Source organism: Manihot esculenta, chromosome 15 (assembly GCF_001659605.2).
Source record: "Manihot esculenta cultivar AM560-2 chromosome 15, M.esculenta_v8, whole genome shotgun sequence".
Lineage (NCBI taxonomy): Eukaryota > Viridiplantae > Streptophyta > Magnoliopsida > Malpighiales > Euphorbiaceae > Manihot > Manihot esculenta.
The window spans coordinates 8,467,227-8,488,739 of record NC_035175.2 but is presented as its reverse complement, the minus strand read 5'-3'; the positions used below and the strand labels follow the sequence as shown (position 1 = coordinate 8,488,739).

Below are 21,513 nucleotides of genomic sequence, written 5' to 3'. Positions count from 1 at the left end.
TAATTATTATTTATTGAATTAATTTAATTGATATTTTATTAATCTAAAATGAATTGGATTAAAGTTATCAAATTATTGATATTATATAGCATTAAGTATTTACACATGTTACTGTTAAAGTACATCCGGGAGTTTAAATTTATAAATTACAGTTTATAGAGATTAAAAGTGATGAAAAAGAAAAACACTACACATCATTGCTCTCTGTGTCCTTAAACCTGTTTTCAAACCAAACCGTTTCTATTGACTTTTGGGTTCTCTTTTCAAGTTCAGAAAAAATAGACATTTGGAGGGAAATATGCAGAAGAAAAAAAAATTCTCTCACTCTCCATCTCTATCTCTCGCGCACTTGATTCTAAATTGACGGTGATGATCTCGACCTGTTCCGTAAGGTATTCAAAAGTTGCAAAAAGGACAAACAAAAAGACAGCAAATATTTGCAGAGGTTTTATTCCTGTTGGTTTTATCCACGTAGAAAAGCTGCCATTAAAGGTTTTTTCTTTCCCTCTTAAATTTTTTCTTCATAACCTTCTAATGATTATGTAATTTATATAGTTATAGCTCTTTATTTGGTGGGGTATGGTTTCAATGTACAGTTGTTATATTTAATGATAATGTGGTACTGCTGCTCGTATTAGCTCTACCAAATGTGTTACTGGTGCAGCGTTGTTTGGTTTTTCCTCATACAAAGAAATGCATTATACTTTTGTGGGGCTTCAGGAATCTGTCTAGCTTGTGCTTTGGATTCTTCGTATTGAATGCTCACTGCTCATTTTGCTGTGTTGTTTTAGATAGTTTTTTCCTGCGGGTTTTAGGGCCTGCTTAACTCTTTGTAGGCTGCTTACAGTTTGGTTTCTTAGTCTCTTTGAACAGGGAAAAGTTGGATCAGGCACTTTGGGCTTTGGATTCTTCGTCTCTCATTTGGGTACTTTCCTATGTTTGTTTTTTTGTGGGGTTTTAGCATCTGGGTACTTTTTGATGATTTTGTAGTCTGGGTTTTTTTTTCCCTTCAGTAATATGGATTATTTTATCAGGTTTCTTTAGGTTTTGAGTTTGTTTGATGGATGTGGATCTTTAGATTCTTCAAGTTAGGTTGAGATAGATGCTGATTTATCTCAAAGTTTTGTTACTGGGAGAAAGATCTATTTAAATCTTTAAGGTCATTGTCATGGTTCATGATATGTTCACACTAATAGTAATAGTAATGGTAGACTCTATAATGTGTTTGGTTAGTTGGAGGTTGCTACGAGAAGAGCTTTCACATGTTAAAAGTTATTTGTATATCCCAGCAGGCTGTCACTTCGCTGCCATGTACTTTCATCTGCTTGCTGTTTGATTGTTGAAACTACTTTTATTGATGAAATTGAGGTATGAATAGTTGTAGTACTTCAAATAGTCAGGAACTTAGATTGGTTAAGGAGCTGTTATCATTATAACGTCATGGAGCCATTAATATGACAAGGTCTCCCTTAAATTTTATCTGCTTGCATTCGTTATTCGCTTATCATAGTGAAAACTGTCCTTAAAATTATTTGCTGTTATCTTGTGGTCACCACTCACCATAATTTGTTCTTGTCCTCTGCGTTTTCCCAGGTTAGCAAAGCAAATTCAGAAATTGCAGTGGATGTGACTACGTGATGTTTTCTTAAGTTAGGGTCCATTGCTAGGAAAGTTTTGAAGGACAAAATTGCATTAAGATTAGAGCTCCATGGGTCTTCATTTTGTTTTTTTCTCTCTTAGCTATTCTAATTTCAATGACCATTTTGATTAGGTTAATTGACCTGGTCACACAAATAAGGCTTGCTGTGCAGATTATTTGTTTTTGTTCAGAGTCTGGTGAAGGACTTTGGAACAATCATCTCAGTAACAGATGGTTCAATTACTTTTTACTTTCATGTTCTTTTAGTTCTCAAAGAGGGATTATGAGGATATGATTTGAAGCTTTAATTGAATGGAAGGATAGCTGGCGATCTAAAATTAAGCCATGGAAAACAGGAACATTAAAAATATATGAAAGACTGAGAAAAAGAGAAGGAACACATAAATTTGTGGCTTGGCAAAATGCCTATGTCCATGGAGCCTGCTGTATATTTCAAGGGGCATTAAGAATCATATTGCATGTGATTTACACCTGATGTTGTCATTCCTCTGGTCGTCCACAAGAAAACTTCCCTTTTAGATTAGTATGAACTGAAAGTTAACCTCTTTTGAATACAAGCTATTGTTCAGTAGAGGGATTATCTGAAAGCGTGCATGAATAGATCACATAGGTTGTCGCTTATAAAGGTGATCCATTTGTTAATTGTTTGATTTTGTTTGCAGCTCCTGGTATATCAAGTGAGAATACTTTACATAAGAGTGATTTCAAGTAGGGAGTAGGGACTAGCGAGTGATTTCAACTTTCAAGCAGTAGAAGTTTAGAAGGAGAAAAACTAGGGACTAGAACTACTAGAAAATTTGACCCTCATAAAGCCTGAATGGAGAAAGATGATCCATATAAGGCATTCCCATAAGTTTGTTAAATTAAGTATTGGTCGTACTGGTCTAATGTTGGCCTGTATGCCGTTACTAAATAACTGATACAATATACACAATTATTTTGAGCCAGTACTTGGTATAAAATTTGAGTAAATGGTCTACTGGATTAGCATCTTCATTTTATGCCTTCAATTCAAATGCAATAACTCAAATAATGAAAATTTATGCCTTCAATTCAATCCTTCTGATTTTATTTACAAATTTCTTTTAAAGAATGAAAGTTTGTCTTAACAGTCGTCTTCTTCTTTACAGATATTTAACACATGTCCAAAAGTATGCAAAATGTGTTAAAGGATGTTTTCCCATTTGGTGACATATGCTTTGGTCTTTTGGTTGGACTTAATAGCATTGGCATTGGGGACAAAATATGGACACGAGTTCTTAAAAATCAGCATAAGTTCTTCCCTTTAATTAGCTTTCATTTTTCTTTTTGTCTGTTTTCCTTTTCCTTCCCTTTTGGTTAAGATGAGTTATGCTTAATCTATTTCCCTGTTTAAGTGAGTTCTAGCTCACTGTGCATTGTGCTTGACAGTCTGGTGGTGATTTTGTTTGTGTCAACCTGAATTCAATATTATGTAGTTGCCATTCTACAATTTATGGAGGTTGTGATTTTAATTTATGGGTTTAGTGCATGAATGGAATTTCTACAACTCTCTTTTATAATGTCATCTTCAATAAGCCTCCTTTGTCATTTGTATCTTATCCATTTGACATTATAACGTATATTTGCTGAACTTTTGGCAGTTCTGTTTCCGCTAAGGCTTAAAAAGCAAAAGCTTTTGGATCAAATGGTGCTCAAAAAATGGTTTGGAAGTCTTCTTTTACTCATAGTTGGCACTTTCAGCAATGCAGTAGGTAACTCAGAAAACCTTTTTTTGGTACCTGCCACTATCTATATAAGTTATGGTTTAGTTAAGATTTAATAAATCAATATCCTCACCTAGAGGTCTCATTTTTCTTGTTTTGTGAGGATTATAAAAGGGTGATCATTGAAAAGTACATAATACAGTACAGCCAGTTCATTTCTATCTGTTTGCGTTCTGTTTAAATGAATGATTTGTAGTGAGCAGAATTGTTCGACTAGCAAAGTCTTTGTTTGTGACATGTATCTGGAAATATCGGTATAGTTTTGAAATTGGTTTCGATGACCAATTGTGTAAATGGATTACTAGTGTGATTTGAGTGAGTGGACAGAGCAAGGGGGGTATGATGGAGTAAGTTAAATTAAAAGTAGCCACATCTATGATTTCCTTTCCATGAGTTGTCCATAAGCTACCTGTCAAACAAGGATTGTGTTATGTGCCTTTAAATAAGATCTCGTCACAAGTCGATTAACTAAAAAATCCTTCTCGCTGGATTGATTTTTCCTTATTAATGTTTCTCCTTTTTTTTTTAGGAATTTATTGTAAAATTAATTGAGAATTCTGTTTGAGAGAATTCTTAGATCTCATAAACTGATGAATAATATTTTTTGAATGTTTTATTCAATGATCTCAAGTGCCTTTTTACAGTCAAGGCTATATTGGATTGCATTAATATTTGAACTCAAAATATTTTCTATCTTTTATTAAAATTTAAAATTTAAAAATTAAATTAAAATAGCGACTAAAAATCAAATTAGAGATAACAACCCAAAATACTGATATTTATTTGTTGCAACCATTTTGATCAAAATCTATCAAATAGAAGGATATGATATTATCTCCTTGTTGTCTCATCACAGTTGTAGTCGAAGCAAAGGCCTTTAGCTTGACGTTCAGACATTTCTGTCCTGTTAAGTCTTTTAACAAATGTAGTTGAGGTGCTTCTGACATTTGAAGATACTGCATTATTATTTCCCTTAGACTCTTGAGTTAAATTGCCAGTAGATAGTGCAGACCCTTGAAATGACCTGTAAACTGTCATCATTAGACCCAATTTGTTGTTTCTTTCTCGAACGTTCGAGCAAAAAAATCGAATAGTCTCATACAATTCTGCAGTAAAAAAATCAACTTGTTGGTTGGTTCAAATAGTTGTCGCTCTTATCAATAAGGATTGAAATTGGCACTTAATAATTTTTTACTGCTTCAAATTCACCTACTCCCTCAAGGGATTGCTACATAAAGAAGGACTAAATCGCAAGTTGCATTTCTTTTTGGACACTTGCCATGTTATTCCAGATTTTTCTTGTTCAAGTCTGTGAAACCCAGTAAGATGGAAGATAGTTAGACTGACTTTATTTGCTTTCACCGTTTGTTGATTTTAAAAAATTATTTACAAATATTAAGCCATCCAAGTGGGTCGTTGGAGCCATCAAATGAGGGAAAATAAAGTTTCGTATATTTAGGTATTACTTGCCCTTTAGAACAATCATTATTTAGTTCGATAAAATTTTATTGACGGCTATTCACTTCATTTTGGTTTTGGTTTACAATGCGAATGAGCTTCAAAACTTGATGAGTCAAGTTGTTGAATCGAGTGTCGATTTGTTGTACGAAAAAGTTCAACTTCTTTTTCATATTTGCTAAACCACCCAAGTCCTTTCACTGTAAAAATCTCTCTTGCCAAACTTTTAACTTGTTTGAGAGAATTTTTGAATCTCATAAACTAGAATAATATTTTCTAAATGTTTTATTCAATAATCTTAAGTGCCTATACTACATTCTATTGCATCAACATTTGAATTCAAAATATTTTTTATTTTTTATTAAAATTTAAAATTTAAATATTAAATTAAAGATAGCAACTAAAAAAATCAAATTAGAGATAACAAGTTAAGATACTGATCTTATTTATTGTAACCACTTTAATAAGAATCTATCAAATTGAAGGATAATGTTTATCCATAATAAATCGTAGTATTGTTTGCTTTTAATGGGAATTAGACTCATTACGATTTTTCTAATGTTTCAACCACTTGGGCAGAGGTCATGCAATATCATATCTCTAGTTACTAAATCACATTATTGAATTTGTAGGTGCATTTCTAGGAATAAACATCGGAACTGATGTTTCCAACATGCCATCAGCTTCAGATGTGGTTGCAATGCTTAAAGCCAATCAAATTACTCATGTGCGCCTCTATGATGCTGATGCTCACTTGTTGAAAGACCTTGCAAACAGTGGTATTGAAGTTATGGTTGGTATTACAAATGAGGAAGTCCTAGGCATTGGGGAATCTCCAGCAGCAGCTGCAGCATGGATTAACAAAAATGTGGCTTCTTACATGCCATCTACCAACATTACAGCAATTGCGGTTGGCAGTGAGGTCCTCACCTCTATCCCTAATGCTGCTGCTGTTCTGGTTCCTGCCATGAATTACCTTCATAAAGCTCTGGTGGCTTCAAATTTAAATTTTCAGGTCAAAGTTTCAACTCCCCAGTCCATGGACGTTATTCCTAAGCCTTTCCCACCATCAACTGCCACTTTTAACTCTACCTGGAATTCTACGATTTACCAGGTCCTTCAGTTTTTGAAGAACACCAACTCATATTACATGTTAAATGCCTACCCTTATTATGGATACACTACTGGAAATGGAATTTTCCCAATTGATTATGCTCTTTTCCGACCACTTCCTTCTGTCAAGCAGATTGTTGACCCCAACACTCTTTCTCACTACAATAGCATGTTTGATGCGATGGTGGATGCAACCTATTATGCCATAGATGCTTTCAATATTTCTGGGATTCCTGTAATTGTTACTGAGAGTGGCTGGCCTTGGGTTGGCGGAGCCAATGAACCTGATGCCACTGTTGAAAATGCTGAGACCTTCAATAATAATTTGATCCTTAGAGTTTTAAATAATTCCGGCCCACCTAGTCAGCCAACCATACCCATTAATACATACATCTATGAGTTGTTCAATGAAGATAAGAGGCCAGGGCCTGTATCAGAGAAAAACTGGGGCTTGTTTTTCCCCAATGGCTCTGCAGTTTACACTCTCAGTTTGAGTACTTCCAATCGAATTACCAAAAATTCTTCTGTCACTTACTGTGCTGCTAAGCCAAATGCAGATTCTGCAAAGTTGCAAGAAGGGCTGAACTGGGCTTGTGGGCAAGGTGGGGCTAACTGCATTGCTATCCAACAAGGGCACCCTTGTTATCTTCCTAATACTTACCAGAGCCATGCATCATATGCTTATAATGATTATTTTCAAAAAATGCGTGGCGCTGGAGGAACGTGCGACTTTGATGGTACTGCCATGACAACTACAGTGGATCCTAGTATGCCCCTCTACTCTTTTCTCGTCACTTATTGAACTTGTACTATTTGCATGGATTTTTCTTGATTTGGTTCTGATCAGACTCTTTGATGGACGCTTAAATATATTCTTCCATTATTCCATAGGCTGCTTGCTTGATGTGTGCTAAGAATTTCTGGTTTACATGTCAGTTCTATTCTATTTTGGTTCAAGTTTCTGGAAGGATTAAATAATGTTTTTGCCTGGCCTCTCTTCCATTGCCTGTAGTTCTTGGACAAGAAGGGGAAAAGTTTTAAAGGACATTACTCTTTTCCAATCAAGCATTTTTATGACGAAAGTTGTTTTCTAGAATATAAATTTTGTTTTCATAAGCCATCTTCACTAATGGTGCTGTTTGCAGGTTATGGATCCTGCATTTTTACAGGAAGGTAAGAATCTAATTCTGCTTATGCTTAATCCATTTCCTTCTAGAAAATAAGTGTATGATCATTTACTTATTTTGGTTGTTCTGAAAATCTGAACTTGTGAATATGTTGAAATAGTTCCAATTTGAGCACAAGCGGAGGAATTTTTCCACCGGTGTCACTTGGACCCATAAGTCCTCAAGGAGGGAGTTCAAGTTTGAGCTCCGAAACTTGCAAGTTGCAGTCGCTATTATCTGCAGCACTCCTCGCTCTAATCTTGCTCTGAATTCCATCAGCCATTCATTTTTGCAGCATGTTTAGGCGTTTCAGCAACTGCAGAAGATTAGTAGCCGCATTATAGATGGTTAAAATGTAAATTAACTATCTCCATTAAAGAATAGGAAAGTGTTCCAAGTAATTGTTATTCTGTCTGATCAGTGTTTTCTCTAATTCAAGTATTCTCTGCTCTATCTTTTTTTTTTTTTTTTCTTAAAGTCTCACCCCAGTTTTTTTGTGTGGTGAGGTGCTCTTGTGGTGCACTGATGTGTAATTTTGAACTCAAATTCTATTTGCTTGGAGAGTTTACCTTGTCAATTCTCATGGAGAGTTTAAGTGTGGTTTATGATTTTAATATTTAATTAAATATTTTTTAAATTTATCTTTATATAAGTGGGGTATTTTTAAAATATTAATTATTTTCATTGTATTTATATAAAAATTTTAATTAAAAGATTAATATAGTATTTTTCTGTTTATATTTTTATTAAAATTTAGCATATTAATTGCTCTATTTAATTCGTATGCAAAAGGTTTAAATAACAAATGAAAAATATGGAATTCAAGGACTCAAACAAATGAAATTCAAACATCCATGTAAATTAATAAGAAGTTTATAGTGATAATGTAAGGATTAATAATTAATATGGTATTAAATTAAATTAATGAAATTCACAACCATTTCTCATACATAAAAGCATAGTACATGACCCTGCTCTTTAATCTGGCTCCAAACTCCAAACCGAGGCTTCATTGCTTCTCTTTCTCCTTCATGATCAATTGCCTCGAAAGAATCAATCAAGGTAACCGAGACCCAAAACCCACTTCTTTTTAAGTGGCTGCTGACTCTATTTAGTTGCATTTGTTTGCAAAATTGCAGCTTGTCTTAGTTGTTTTGTTTATGATATTATTACACGGAAATTCCGTTAGAAATTTCCTACTGAAGGCCTTTTGATGAGTACTACCGTTAGGACTTTCTGTGAGAGTTGAAAGCGTTGTGCACGCTAGATGCTTGTGAAATTGTCTAAGACAACCACGAACAGAAACTTCACCTCTGCACTTCCTGGAGCCTTAACTTTTTCTACTTCTATGAACCAATCGACTCATCACATATGCAATTCTCACGCCCCTTCTTGTTTCCCGCTGTTGCACCAGCGGCACGATCATCTATGTGCTCTCCCATACCATTATATCCGCTAGTTTGCACCCAATATAAATGGCCCACGTTGTTCCTATCTTTGATGGCAGTTGGCGAGTACGATGGTCTGGTGAGAAAGGAAAACATAGAAACAGAGGAAGAGAGAGAGGACAGGAAGAAGAAGAAGTAAAAAAAAACTGCATGGCAATGGAGGGTTTTTTATCCATTCTTGTCTTTTTGAACAATAGTTTTTTTTTTCTAATCCACTTCAATATAGTAGTATGCACATGGGTATTGATTTAAATATTTCAGCTTAACCCTTGCTAGTTTACATATTTTTTTCGGTCCTCTGGTGCATGCCAGTCAACTGTGCATATTGGTGGAGGTAGGTGTGCTGCTGCTGATTTAAGATGAACAATAGCACAGGCATTTCAATACCAGGAGAAGGAGGAGGAGGAGGAGGAGGATCAACAGCAGCAACAAGTTCATGGGTATCACCAACATCAGTCTCAACTTCAGGAAAGAGAATTCAAAGGGAAATGGAGGAACTTAACAATGACCCACCTCCTGATTGCTCAGCTGGCCCCAAGGGTGACAATCTTTACCACTGGGTCTCCACCATTATCGGGCCCCCAGGTTCCCACATGCCATTCGCTACCGTTACCATCTTTCTAACAAGTTTAACGCTTTTATTACCGTTGATTTATGTTCAATTTCTTGTTTTGGCTTATTCTTCTTTTTTCCATATATATATTAGTTTTGTAATTCTGCGTATTTTTATGTGCTTGCTTATCGAGGTTCTATTTATTGCTTTGTTCATTTAACTATTTCTTGATGATTGTGATTTGTCTTTGCTTATTCTGTTAATCTTAAGATCAACATATCTTATATTGATCTTTAAGTACATTGCCTAAAAAATTTTCTAATTTAATTGATATTTTGAATAGCCAAATAGCTATAACAAATTATCTGTATGAAAAAATTCATAATAGAAACTGACCTAGTGTTGCTTGGTTGTGAGAGTTTCAAGTTGAAGCAATTTTATTTTAATTTCTTTCCTCTATTTTGATATCTTGTTGAAGAACCTGATCACAGGAGAGAGAGATATTGGTAAAAGCCAAAAGCAAAAAATGTGGAATGGGGAAGTGGAGTAGGCAAAGTGGACTTTTTTTTTCTTTTTTAAAATTATAATCTCTCCAATTCTATTTGAGGGTAAAAGAGGATATTTGGGTGCATCTTTCTTGCAATTGAGGTTTTGCTAATGTGCTTATTGGCAACATCTTATGGATGCAATTATGCACACACACACGAACATGCATGTGCATGTGTTTTAAAGATTTCTCAGGCCTAATATTGTTTACTGCCTCTTTCTTTCTCTTCATTTCCCCCCCCCCCCCCAAGGTTTGTGTTTTTTCCCTTTTTGTCTATATATATATATACTTATTTTTTGGCTAGTAGAACAATTGCCTCAGAAATGATACTTCAGAACTATCCATAAGCGATAGCTGATTGCAGAAATCTAACTTGGCAATTTTTTAATATTTGTGTTTGTAGGAACACCATACCAAGGTGGTATATTTTTTCTTGACATAACTTTTCCAAGTGGTTATCCATTTAAGCCTCCAAAGGTATGTTCTTATTCAGGAGAGTTCTGAGAAATACCATTTTTATTATCCACACTTTTCCTTATCAACATGAGATTACATGTGTACTTGGAGCCTGGAAGTTGTTAATGGTAGGTTTGGACTTGCAACATATTTTGTATAATTATGGAACTCTATTGGTTCCACAGGATTTGGCAATCAGGGAATCCAATCTTCTCCACTTCAGCTTTCGTGCAAAGTTGCGCGTCAATAGCATGAGCTAAATGTTTCCAAATACATCAGTGTTATAGGGGGCATAAAATTTAAGAACTGAGCACCTGCCTGAACTGAAACCTAAGTGGCTCATTTCGTTTTTTTAGCAGCTCCATCTGATGTCATGTGAAATCATCATTGGATGCTCTTGTCCACCATAATTACTTATATGATAAAGACAATTACTTCCATTGGCATTAGAGACACAATTGATCAACCGTGGTAGATAATAAATTGTGGAACTAGAGGAGCTCCAGTTGTACTTGATGCATAATAGAATCTATTCTCATAGCATGTGGGTCATCAGTCCCTAGCGTACCAAGTAGGGTTCTTCACAGCCCAACTCTGTGACTGAGAAACTGAGAGAGGTTATGAAAAAAATAAGAGAATAGAATAGAGAAGATTGGGAACAGATTTGAATTTTGAATGATAATCATTTATGAATGCCTCCAGTGCCAGAGGCTAGATATATTAACCTCTCTATATATAGCTGAAGAATTTTGGAAAAATTTAGAGAATTCTTATATTCACTCGTAATCTTTACAATTGGTTTATATGACTATTTATACATAAAGAATTATATTTAAACAGGAAGTAAATAATTAAATAATAATTACAGAGATAATTAAGGATCATAATCAAATCAAATCAAATCATATCCCTAAAATCAGTTAGGATCAGCAAATAAGTCAACACTCCCCTCAAGTTGGTGCAAAGATGTCACACATGCCCGACTTGCAAATCAAATTATGGTAGATCTTGTTGTTGATCCCTTTAATAAACACATCCGCAAGTTGCCCAGTAGAAGTCACATGAACTAGGCTCAAGATACTGTCTGTTAATTTTTTTTTAATGAAGTGCCTATCAATTTCAATATGTTTCGCCCGGTCATGTTGGATTGGATTTTGTGCTATACTTATAGCAGGTTTATTGTCACAATATAAAGTTATCTTGTCTTTCTCGAGCAACCTCAATTCCTCCAATAACTTCTGTAACCATAAGAGTTCACACACACCTTGGGCCATTGCTCTGTATTCTGCTTCAGCGCTTGACCGAGCAACAACACTTTGTTTTTTGCTCCTCCAGGTGACAAGGTTCCCTCCCACAACTGTGCAGTAGCCAGAGGTGGATCTCTTTTCATCGAGAGATACTGCCCAATCTGCATCTGTAAAAGCTTCAACTCGGAGGTGACCTTGTTTGGAGTAAAGAAACCTTTTTCCTAGCGCAGACTTTAGGTATATTAAGATGTGAAGTACAGCTTGCATATGAGTCTCGCGAGGGTCATGCATGAATTGGCTGACTAAGCTAACAGCATAGGCTATATTCGGTCGAGTGTGTGAGAGATAAATCAACCTTCCTACCAATCTCTGATATCTTCCAATATTCACGGACTCACCAGTTCCTGCTTTCAACTTGTGATTACTTTCAATAGGAGATTCTGCTGGTTTACACCCCATCATACCAGTTTCTTCCAACAGATCCAAAATATACTTTTTTTGGGAGATGAAAATTCCTTTTTCTAATCTAGCCACCTCGATACTTAGGAAATATTGCAGTTTTCCTAGATCTTTGATTTCAAATTCCTGAGCTAACAACCTCTTTAGTTGAGTCATTTCTTCTTTGTCATTGCCTGTCACCACTATATCATCAACATAAACAATAAGAAGGGTGATCTTACCCTTGTGATGTTTGATAAACAGAGTGTGATCAACATTACTTTGTTGGTAACCAAAGGACATCATGGCTCTGCTAAACCTGTCAAACCAAGCTCTAGGAGATTGTTTTAGCTCATACAAAGCCTTTTTTTAACTTACACACCTTTTCTTGTGTCTTCTCATCAGCGAACCCAAGAGGAATTTTCATGAACACTTCATCCTCTAAATCTCCATGGATGAAAGCATTCTTCATATCAAACTGTTGCAAGTCCCAGTCCAAGTTGGCTGCACAGGATAACAAAACTCTGATTGAGTTCATTTTTGCAACTGGGGCAAATGTCTCTTGGTAATCCACTCCATAGGCTTGGGTGAATCCTTTAGCAACCAATCTGGCCTTAAACCGTTCAATTGTGTCATCAGCTTTGGATTTCTTCCCAGGTGGAAGAGTGACAAGCTCCCAAGTCTCATTTTTAGCCAATGCTTTCATCTCTTCAATCATTGCTTTCTTCCATTTAGGATCTGTAAGAGCTTTCTTCCAATCCTATGGAATAGACACAGAGGAAATAGACAAGGCAAAGGCTCTATAGGAAGGAGATAAGGATTCATAAGAAACAAAGTTAGAAATAGGGTGTTTAGTACAAGATCTGACCCCTTTTCTTTGTGCAATAGGTTTATCTAAGTCATTGAAACATTCAAGAGTTGTGGGTAACTCACCAGAAGAAGATTCATGACTGGGTAACTCACTAGAAGAAGATTCATGACTGGGTAACTCACCAGGAGAAGATTCTTGACTCTGAGTAGACTGCATAATGGCTTCTTTTGCCTTGTCTCTCCTCGAATACCTTCTCAAATCTGGCTTGTCCAAACGACCAGTTCTCTCTCCCTGATTGGACATCTGCCCCTGTCTACTAGAACTCAAACTTTCTAGTTGAGCCATATCATTCAGAATCACAGAATTCGGGATCACCTCTCCTTGCTCATTATTCTCCCCTTGAAGAGGTGAGTGGGTGGTACTGAAGTAGGGTTCAGTTTTTCGGAAGGTAACATCCATACTAACTAAGTATTTCCTAGAGGAAGGATGATAACACTTATATCCTTTCTGTGTTGGAGAATACCTAACAAACACACATTTAAGGGCCTTGGGATCCAATTTTCCTGTCGTCCTAGTATGTACAAAGCAAACACATCCAAATACTTTTGGTGGAATAACGTATGAATTCTTCCCTTGTAGAACCGCCAAAGGACTCATAAAGTCAAGGGTTTTCAGAGGCATTCTATTGATAAGATAAGTAGATGCAATAATTGCATCTCCCCAATATGCTTTGGGTAGATTCATGGTGAACATAAGAGATCGAGCTACCTCCAATAGATGCCTATTTTTCCTCTCAGTAACGCTATTTTGAGCACTAGTATAAGGACAACTAGTCTGGTGTACTATCCCATTACTCTCCAAATAAGCAGAAAAGCTACTATCCATGTATTCTCTTTCATTGTCAGTTCTCAAAATTTTCACCTTAGTATCAAATTGAGTACAAACCATCTTATGAAAGGATTGAAAACAAGAAAAGACATCACTTTTAGCTTTAATCAAATAGACCCAAGTCATTCGAGTGCAACAATCAATAAAGGTGACAAACCATCAATTACCAGACAAGGAGACAATTTGAGTAGGCCCCCAAACATCAGAATGAATAGTCGCAAAAGGAATTTGACTTTTATTATGACTCAAAGGATAGGATGTTCTAGTGTGTTTAGCATACTCACAAGCATCACAAAATAGAGAATCAAACTGAGTTCTAGCAAACAAATTAGGATAAAGTTTTTCTAAGGCAAAAAATGATGGATGCCTTAACTTTTGTGCCACTGTATTATTTCCTGATTGACATCCTTATTTTCTCCAAAACAGGCTTGAGATATCGAAGAACCTGGATCACCCTCCAACATATATAAGCCATCATGCAGCCTACCATTGCCAATCCTCTTTCCTGTGCGAAGATTCTGAATAACACAATGATCAGGAAAGAATTTAATTTTACAATTAAGGGCATTGGTAATAGCACTGACAGAATCTGTTCCGGATATGAGAGTAAGAGCCATCAGCAATTCTGACACTATCTTTGGTTAGAGAAGGAAAACAATTGAGAAAGCCTTTAGAAGAGCCTGTCATGTGTCTATTCGCACCAGAATTGATAATCCATGGAACATTATTAAGAGAGGAAGCATTACCTGACTTTATAAAGTTAGACGTGGCACTGGAGGACGAGGAATCAGAGTTAGGAATTGAGACCCTTTTACCATGGTAAAGATTTGTGAACCGTGAAAGAATATGAGGTACCCAAGGTTGTACACACAAGAGAGCCCAACCGATTCACCAAAAGACCGGGTAGCGGCACGGGAAGGCCGGAAAGATGGTCGGAATCGTCGCCGAAGTGATCGGAGCCGTGAAGCAGCGTCAGGCGATTGGTCACGCGCCGGGAAAGGGAGCCACGTGAGCCTCACGTGTGGGCTTTTTCGACGTCGGAGCTGGGCGATCGGCCGGCGACAGTTTTGGTACCGACGGTGAGAGGAGAAAAGGCTCCTTGTTGGGTTAGTATCAAAAAAGGTAGATAGGGTTTTGAAACCCTAAAGAGGAAAAAATTAAATTTGAACCCTAAAATCAGGAAAATGCTCTGATACCATGTTAAATTTGAGTCAGGCCTAACTCACCCCTAAAGCTAGCTCAAGGGGGAAGAGTGCCTATGGCCCATATAAGGGGCATATTACCCCTTTCCACAATCGATGTGAGATTCAACACACCCTCCTCACACCCAGAATTTTACTGATGCGTGACACATTCATGGGAGGCCCAACATCGGATGGGGAAGCTCTGATACCATGAAGAATTTTGGGAAAATTTAGAGAATTCTTATATTTCACTCTTAATCTTTACAATTGGTTTATATGACTATTTATACACAAAAAATTATATCTAAACAGGAAGTAAATAATTAAATAATAATTACAGAGATAATTAAGGATCCTAATCAAATCAAATCAAATCATATCCATAGAATCAGTTAGGATCAGCAAATAAGTCAACAATAGCAAACTTAAAGGTCTATTCTAACATTCAGAACACGAATTGCAAGTCATTAGTTGATTCAGCAACGTTATCAAGCACTTGTAAAGTTTACACAATTACTTGTATTTACACTAGCTTTGAAGGAAAAGTAGTAATATTCTTTGTTGATTTCCATTTCTGTTCTGTTGATTATAAGAATGATGTGCAGGTAGTTTTCAAAACTCGAATATATCACTGTAACGTTGATTCTGCTGGCAACCTTAGTTTGGACATCTTGAAGGATGGTTGGAGTCCTGCTCTTACAATTAACAAAGTGCTACTTGCAATCAGATCAATGTTCAGTCATCCTGACCCTTGTAATTTTTCTATCTTCTGAAATACTGAAATATTTTATTATCATTCATATTTGTTTCACGTCATTGAGGTGCATGTTTTTGTTGGCAAGGACATAATCTTGCAAAGTGCCTGTCTGACCATTGAGAACGTTAATCAAATAATTTATATTTTGCTGTGATGAATGCCACTGAAGGAACCCATTTATATAGGCCAATTTTCTTTCATCCTTCCTTTCTTCATAAATCCCATTGAACATCGTTTTATATGGCATCTAAAAACCCAAGCTCGCATCAGTGTTCCATATCACTGAGTAGTTTGTTTTGCTAAATATCCGGATGTCTTGCAGATAATCCTCTTGTCTCTGGCATTGCCCGCTTGTATTTGGCAGACAAAGCAAAACACGATGAACTAGCTGCAGAGTGGACAATGCGATTTGCCAAGTGAATTTGATGAGGCATTCTCTTCAAATGTACCATACTGAAGCACTTTGTAAATGTCTTGTTATGTAAGCTTTTTCCACTAAACATTTGATGGTGGCCAAAGAGATGTCATTATATGCTCTTGGAGCTGAATAGCAAGATTTTAACTATGCCACGTGGCTAATCTCCTATTGGATGCATCATATACACAAGATACTTTAGTTGGAGCAAACTACTTTTATTCCAAACAATAGAGCTTAGCATCCCAAAATGAAACCTGAAATCCGAAATTTCCTTATGAATATGAAAAATTTAATCACCAGAAATCAAGAGGCGGGTTAAGACTATCCTTCAATCAAAACCTTGAAAAGAAAGTGCTAGAAAATCCGAAGCATCATACTAATTATCAAAAAAATTTTAGTTGCACATTGGGAAGTAGTCCTTGACAAAGAACAGAGCTCTCTCTTTGTTAAATAACGTGTTATTTACAGATAACCTTTTCTTCTACTATTATATAAAATTAGTGTAATTTTAATTTTGAGAAAAAGAGTAGTGGGAGAGGTAATTATTGAATTAGCAAAAATAGCTTTAATAATATACAATTATTACAATAAAAAAAAACTAAATTTTTATTGATCATTAGAATTAATCTAATTAATTTTTTATCTTAAATTAATTATAGAGTTTATTTAAATTTGAAATTCTCAATTACTTTAAAAGAGAAATTGGTAACTATAAAATAATTGATAAGCTTAGAACAAAATTTTTTATCTTGTAAATATTTTAAGAACCAAAAATATACTCTTTTTGTTAAAATTATAAGTGTATAAAAATTTTAACTGAACTTACAATAAAAGTTTTTAATGTGCCTAATATTTTATTATTCTAAGAATAATTTTTTTAAAAAAAATAAATAAATTTAAATCTATAATCTAGTTATAAGTTATAGTACATATTATTATACATAAAAAAAGAAAGGGATAACAATATGATGATAAAAAATGCACTCCGAGGCTTTGCCTGGTGGAAAGTGCTTCCTGATAGACCTGAGAGGTCTAAGGTTCGACTCCCCCAACCCCCTATTTAAAATAAAAAAAAAATATATGATGATAAAAAATATTTATAATAATTCACAAAAAATATCTATAATAATTCACTATTATGATAATTAAAAGCTAATCTTTATTTATTTTAATTCGTTAATACAAAGTAAATTAATTAATGGAATTTTAGAATTTATAATAAAGAAAGACTTAAAGACTACTCCCCACCCCAAGAAAGACTCGTAGAGCTAACTGGCAGAAACAGCAAACTAAACTCATTTGTAACTCAACAGTTTGTTCAAACTCAGATCCCTACCCCCTCATATCAAAAACAGATTTTGATATCAAAAACAGATTTTGATATCAAAAGCACATTAAAATCCATCTTTGAGGGAAACACAAATAAGAACAAGAATGGTGTTGGTTACTGGTTTCCTGATAAAGTTGGGGCATTCTGCTGACAATACCATTGCATAGGTGCAAAAATCCAATTAGGTTCTGACCTGGGCTATAAGTAAAATTTCCCCAACCATCCTCTTCTAATCTAAAAATGCCCCAAACTTCAATTCCAGAACCCTTAATCTCAATAGATGGATCGCATGGTTCCTCCCATTCATTAACAAATTCACACTTGTATTCATTAGTAAGATGCAATTGGCCATCTCAATTCCCATTTCTTTTGCTGAAGCTGATCTAGAGGAATTTCTACCCACCAACAAAACCCGATCACCCAAATCATCCGCATTCCAGTCCATATACCTCGAACCCAACAGTAGTCCTCTGCTCATCATCATCACCAATACACATATATAATTTAATAGTTAAATTTTATTAATATATATATATATATATATGAACAAAATAAAAACTCAAAAAATTATGTATTGCAATTAATATAATATATGTAATGAATTTATTTAAAATCAATTTAAAGTGCAATTATATAAATGCATCGATTCTCAATTGAGCGATAACTATTTTTTTCCTAAAATTATAAATTTAGACTTTTTATGGAATTATTGTTCCGTTCTTCCTTCATACACCTAACCATGACACATAGTCAAAGCATGTGCAGGCGAGGATCACCATCAAAAGCATCAGCTTGTTTTATGAGGGTTTTTTTTTTTTTTTTTTTTTTGAAAGGATGTGTATGCTCTTAATATGACCAAAATAAAAAGATATGACCAATCAAAAAAAAAAAGAAGAAGAATCCCATTCTTATAGGCAGGCAGATTGTGTTGGGGATTTTCTTCTGACATAGGAGTAGTGATTCTCGATTAATTTAAAAAACCCAAAGGAATTTTAATAATTGTACCTTTTTAATTCGGAAATGACTTGTGGTTGCTTAGTTTTTAAGCACACTATTCAATTATCATGCCCATAATTTTTTTTATTATTTTTTTCCCTTATTTTATATGTTGACAATATCACATCTTGTGCAGTAAACTATACTCCATGCTCAAATTAACTAATGAGTTTGTAAATATTCTTTGCTTGCTTTAGCATCTAAAAGTGATTTTTACTATAAAAAAATAAAAATATACTTCATTAAGAATTTCATATTCTAAAAAAATATAAAATATTATATGCCGTTGTATGCACCCAGAGAAGTTGTCATCAAGGAGGGCCAGAAAGAAAGACTTTTATGTAACATAGTTGATGCCTTTCATCTCCTTTGACTAATAATTTAGTGGTTGAGTACCTTTTTGTAAAATTTATTACACAAATAATCAGCTTATTACAACTAAAATTATTCATTATTACACAAATTCTTAGGATGTAGGACTTGTATACTGAGTAAACTCGAAGAAGCTGTTTTGTAAAAGGAAAAAACAAAAAAAAAAAGCTGACGAAGGAGAAATAGAGAGATGACAACAAAATATTTATGGATCTTGACAGGTGCTACAGTGCTCGTTGAAGCTTCAATATTGCTGATGAAAAGCTTGAGACAAGGAACTTGTTTTCTTTCCCTATTTGTCCATTTCTGCGAATAATTCAACCGTCTAATTGAGCTTTTGTCACCCTTCAACAGCTTCACCATTGCTGTATTTGAACAGCTTTCTTGACTTGCAAAACTTCGTGAGAAAATACCATCCAATGGCTCCCACAGTCATCAAGCCACTCACCAAAAAAACAGTCTTAGTAGCAACAACCATTATCAGGACCAGAAACCCAGATGGTATCAAGCACAGTATCACCAATCCTGGTAGCCTTAATGGAATCCTGTAAGGTCTTTTCAATTCTGGCAACTTCTTTCTCAACCAAATAAAAGATGCAAATTCCAGCAACATTCCTAAACTATACAGGAAATTAGCTGATGAAATTATATCAGTAAAATCCATGTATGATACCCCAATTGTGATCGAAGTTGAGAGCAATATCCCCACCCAAGGAGTATTAAACAGTTTGGACCTTTTGCCAAAAAAAGTAGGAAGAAATCCTAAATCAACCATACCAAGAAGCTGGTAAGCGCAGCTGCTCAATTGAGCCTCAAACAAGCCTATAGCAGATAACACAGCACCAACTTCAATCCAATACTTGAGCCATTTCCCTGCAATAATCTCTGCTGCAGTGGCATGGAACCCTGACTCCCATTCACTTTGATTCACAGAAACAGCTCCGGTCACCGCGAAGAGAGGAATCAAGTAAGACACGCAAGTAAAGATCACAGCTATAAATAGAGCCATAGGGAATGTTTTCTGAGGTTTGTCTACTTCTCCAGCTAAAGTGCTGACACTATCCCAAAAATTCAAGTTCCAGAAAAGGGTATTGAAGAACAAAGTCCAATCTTTTTTCACACCTTTTTGGCCTAAACTGACCCATCTAGGGGGATGAATCTTGGGGATTGCAATGAGCGACATAATTACGAAAGGAGAAAGAGAAACTACACCAAGCACAACAGCAACATAGCCAACTACGGCTAATCCAGTATAGTTGAGAAAAGATAGAATTAGTGTAAAAATCAATATGGCGATTTTTCGAGGCCAACCTGAATCCAATACCGGCAGTACCCTTTCCATATAATCAATACAAAGAACTGGAAAGGCAGCAATATTAATGACACCACTCAGGAATTTCCAAGCCCCCATTAAGGATCCAAAGAAGGGGCCAAAAGCACGATCAGCCCATATAACGAAACCTCCATTTCCAGGATAGGCGGTGGAAAGCTCAGCTGTAATCAAAGCCTCAGGAATACTCCATATGAAAGGAAATATCAAAAAACCAAGAAGAGCATAGAGAGGTCCTGCAGCCTTGACAGCAGGTTCTTCACCATAAGGACCACCAGCGACTTCAAAATAGATCAAGAATATGAGAGGGACAAGAGTGAGTTTCCCTGATAATTTGGTAGTCGCGGTGGTGGTGGGAGCCGTGGTGATAGGGAGTTCTTCAGGCATATTTGGTGGAGTTTGCATGGTGGGTTCTGGGTTTGGGGTGAGATTATCTTGCGGAGCAGATGTTATGATTTGGATTTCTACTGTGACGATTGGAAAACAATTGTTTAATGGGTTTGTATTAGACTGATGGTGAGAAGAAGATGGAGGTTGAGCCAGTAAGAGATTTGCAATTATTTAGCTGAGAAAGTAAGAGAATCTTTCGAGAAGAGAAACGCAAGATTATGGGCAGTGATAAGGAGAATCAGAGCTTGCCAAATTACAAAATACGCAGCAACTCTCACGGTTTATAGAAAAATTTATATATCAAAATTTTTAAGTTAAAAAATATAATTAAACTAAAAAAAATAATTATACAATAATAAGATCCGATTTCATAATAATTAAATTAAATATTTATATTATATATATATATATATATATTATTTTAAATAAAGATTGATAATTAAATGCATAGAATTTGAAATTTTTTCAATTTATTTAAATCGAATTTGTTATCGAACTAAATCTGTATATTTATATATTATATATTATATATATAAATTGTGATATAGATATTTAAAATAATAATTATAACTTTATTTTCATGTGAAGTGAAATGTATTATATTTAACATTACATCACACGAGTCAAAGATAATTAATTAAAGCGTTATTGTCTGAGATTTTTATAAAGATAATTAATCAAATTATTTAATTTTTATCCAAAGGACACTTAATATTATAGGCACTAAATAAAAGAAAATTTTTTTTTTCTTTTGCGTTAGAAGAGGCAGAGTTTTGATAGACTAATGGACATTAATCTTATAGTGCACATAATTTAATTTAAAAATTTTAGTCCTAAATAATGAATTTTCAAGAGGTAAATGGTCCCAATTGACCTAATTGATTTTGAGACAATGTTTAGGGCATGATTTAAATATTTACCCCTATTTGAAAAAAAAATATCAATTCAATTATAAAAACTGTTATTTCTCATAAAATGATTTTTTTTTTTTTTAGAAAAATCGGAATTATTTCATTTTAATACAAAAAAATGATTGAATTAAATTAAATTTTTATAAATATAAAAAATCTTATACATGATATTAGCTTTTTATAGGAAGTCAATTTAGTCTAACCAACTGAAGTGGTATTTATGAAGTTTTGGTATGTTATGTTCATATTTAAAGGGAAAAAAAAAGTTTTCAAAACTAGCTAATAATAAATAATT

General features: G+C 34.8%; 3 protein-coding genes across 9 annotated transcripts; 2 read left to right on the top strand and 1 right to left on the bottom strand.

The window, feature by feature from the left end:
• Positions 1-90: 90 nt before the first annotated feature.
• On the top strand, positions 91-7,723 carry LOC110600738 (glucan endo-1,3-beta-glucosidase 4). 7 transcript variants are annotated; one of them, XM_021737596.2, is made up of 6 exons: positions 92-492; positions 861-925; positions 3,283-3,393; positions 5,496-6,743; positions 7,122-7,149; positions 7,264-7,723. In XM_021737596.2, exons 3-6 carry the CDS (start codon positions 3,327-3,329, stop codon positions 7,409-7,411), a joined length of 1,491 nt encoding a protein of 496 aa, XP_021593288.1. In that variant the 5' UTR covers positions 92-492; positions 861-925; positions 3,283-3,326; the 3' UTR covers positions 7,412-7,723. The 7 variants fall into 7 exon arrangements, with proteins under 7 accessions (XP_021593290.1, XP_043807498.1, XP_021593288.1 ...); XM_021737598.2 differs by lacking the exon at positions 861-925 and having other exon boundaries at positions 91-492; XM_043951563.1 differs by having other exon boundaries at positions 91-492; positions 861-3,393.
• A 236-nt stretch (positions 7,724-7,959) lies between these two features.
• LOC110600932 (constitutive photomorphogenesis protein 10) lies at positions 7,960-16,055 on the top strand. The gene is made up of 5 exons (XM_021737868.2): positions 7,960-8,204; positions 8,903-9,175; positions 10,094-10,167; positions 15,320-15,467; positions 15,794-16,055. The coding sequence occupies exons 2-5, from the start codon at positions 8,950-8,952 to the stop codon at positions 15,889-15,891; spliced, it is 546 nt and encodes a 181-aa protein (XP_021593560.1). The 5' UTR covers positions 7,960-8,204; positions 8,903-8,949; the 3' UTR covers positions 15,892-16,055.
• A 2,681-nt stretch (positions 16,056-18,736) lies between these two features.
• On the bottom strand, positions 18,737-20,594 carry LOC110601156 (probable polyamine transporter At3g13620). Its single transcript, XM_021738192.2, has one exon. The coding sequence runs from the start codon at positions 20,320-20,322 to the stop codon at positions 18,928-18,930; it is 1,395 nt and encodes a 464-aa protein (XP_021593884.1). The 5' UTR covers positions 20,323-20,594; the 3' UTR covers positions 18,737-18,927.
• Between the last annotated feature and the right edge of the window lie 919 nt (positions 20,595-21,513).

Coding starts and splice junctions, on each gene's coding strand:
- LOC110600932 (XM_021737868.2), top strand. CDS start 8,950: ATGAACAATAGCACAGGCATTTCAATACCAGGAGAAGGAGGAGGAGGA. Junction 10,168..15,319: donor ATCCATTTAAGCCTCCAAAG/GTATGTTCTTAT, acceptor AATGATGTGCAG/GTAGTTTTCAAAACTCGAAT. Junction 15,468..15,793: donor GTTCAGTCATCCTGACCCTT/GTAATTTTTCTA, acceptor GATGTCTTGCAG/ATAATCCTCTTGTCTCTGGC.
- LOC110601156 (XM_021738192.2), bottom strand. CDS start 20,322: ATGCAAACTCCACCAAATATGCCTGAAGAACTCCCTATCACCACGGCT.
- LOC110600738 (XM_021737598.2), top strand. CDS start 3,327: ATGGTGCTCAAAAAATGGTTTGGAAGTCTTCTTTTACTCATAGTTGGC. Junction 3,394..5,495: donor CACTTTCAGCAATGCAGTAG/GTAACTCAGAAA, acceptor TTGAATTTGTAG/GTGCATTTCTAGGAATAAAC. Junction 6,744..7,121: donor GACAACTACAGTGGATCCTA/GTATGCCCCTCT, acceptor TGCTGTTTGCAG/GTTATGGATCCTGCATTTTT.